The sequence below is a fragment of the Carlito syrichta genome, unplaced genomic scaffold (assembly GCF_000164805.1).
Source record: "Carlito syrichta isolate Samal-C Ts95f unplaced genomic scaffold, Tarsius_syrichta-2.0.1 Scaffold135724, whole genome shotgun sequence".
NCBI lineage: Eukaryota > Metazoa > Chordata > Mammalia > Primates > Tarsiidae > Carlito > Carlito syrichta.
The window spans coordinates 10179-11515 of NW_007079820.1; the positions used below are offsets into that span (position 1 = coordinate 10179).

Here is a 1337-nt window from a genome sequence, read left to right on the forward strand (position 1 = left end):
TCCCGGCCACCGCAGCCTCGACCTGCTGGGCTCCGGTGATGCTTCTGCCCCAGCCTTCCAAGTAGCTGGAACTACAGGCGCGCACTACCACGCCCGGCTGATTTTTTATTTATTGTAGAGATGAGGTCTCGCCAAACAATAATTTTGAAAAAAAATTAGCCAGGCATGGTGCTGTGTGCCTGTAGTTCCAGTTACTCAGGAGACTGAGACAAAAGGGTCACCTGAGCCCAGAAGATTGATGCTGCGATGGCCATGAGTATGCCACTGTACTCCAACCCGGGCAACCAAGTGAGACTCCAACTAAAAAAAACGGGGACACTGGTGGGAGAATCCATGGAGTGGCAGTGGGTGGGTGCAAGGGAGCACCACTGTCACAGGACACCTTCCTTTCTGCAGGGCTCCACCAGGCACACAGAGGACACCTGGAGATCAGCCAGGCAGAGCTGGCCCTGGAGTCCTGGGCCTGTGACCCTGAGCCGGAGAGGCCTCTGCTGGCCTCCTTGTCTTTGGGAAAGCAGAAATGAGGCTCTTGGGTTGCAGCATGAGAGATCTAGGCTAGATAATAGGACTTCTTTCCTGATGGCCACAGTTTCACATCAAGGGAAAAGGCTGTTGCTGGCAGATTCTGGGCTTGAAGGCTGGCAACCACGTTGCTGGGGCAGGTGGCAGAAGGGGCGACCTCTAGTGAGGCCTGGGTCCCAGCAGTGCTGCGGGTCAGGTCTGCTCTGAGGGACTACGGAGGGGCTGTCACTGAACCCCAGGCCAAAGCCTAAAGCCAAGCCCCACCATGGTGCCTTGCTAGCGTCAGGGAGGCAAGGAGGCCTGGAGGAGTAGGGATGCCCACTGCGGGGTTTGAAGAGGCTGGGGGCGGGGGTCAGGTTCTTCCCGGGGAGGGCGGAGGGGAGCTGTCACTGGCATCCTGGGCCGCAAAGCCTAAAGTCAAACCCTTGGCGCCTTGTTAGAGTCGAAGAGGCCGGGAGGTCTGGAGGGGCAGGGACCTACCCCCAGGGGTTTGGAGAAGCCCCCGCTGGGGAGAGGAGGCTGACGCGGTCCTCGCTGTCCCCAGGCCTGACGGAGGATGAGGACGTGCGCGCCATGCTGCGGGGCTCCCGGCTCCGCAAGATCCGCTCGCGCACGTGGCAGCAGGAGCGGCTGTACCGGCTGCAGGAGGACGGCCTGAGCGTGTGGTTCCAGCGGCGCGTCCAGCGTGCGCCGTCGAAGCACATCTGTGAGGCCAGGCGGGTGGAGGATGGAGGGGGAGGGAGGATCGGGCGTGGCGGGGGGAAGGATGGGAGAAGGGGGACTCCGTGGGGCGGCGGAGAGGGGACATGAGGGCG

At 61.6% G+C, this 1337-nt stretch overlaps 1 protein-coding gene across 1 annotated transcript in view; it reads left to right on the plus strand.

Moving 5' to 3' along the window:
• Positions 1–1066: 1066 nt before the first annotated feature.
• PLCD3 (phospholipase C delta 3) overlaps positions 1067–1337 on the plus strand; it is a gene marked incomplete at its 5' end in the record, with an annotated part of 11094 nt that continues 10823 nt past the window's right edge. The window contains one exon of the mRNA XM_021708300.1: positions 1067–1228. Within this exon, the coding sequence (XP_021563975.1) occupies positions 1067–1228 (162 nt within the window). The remainder of the gene's footprint in view (positions 1229–1337) is intronic.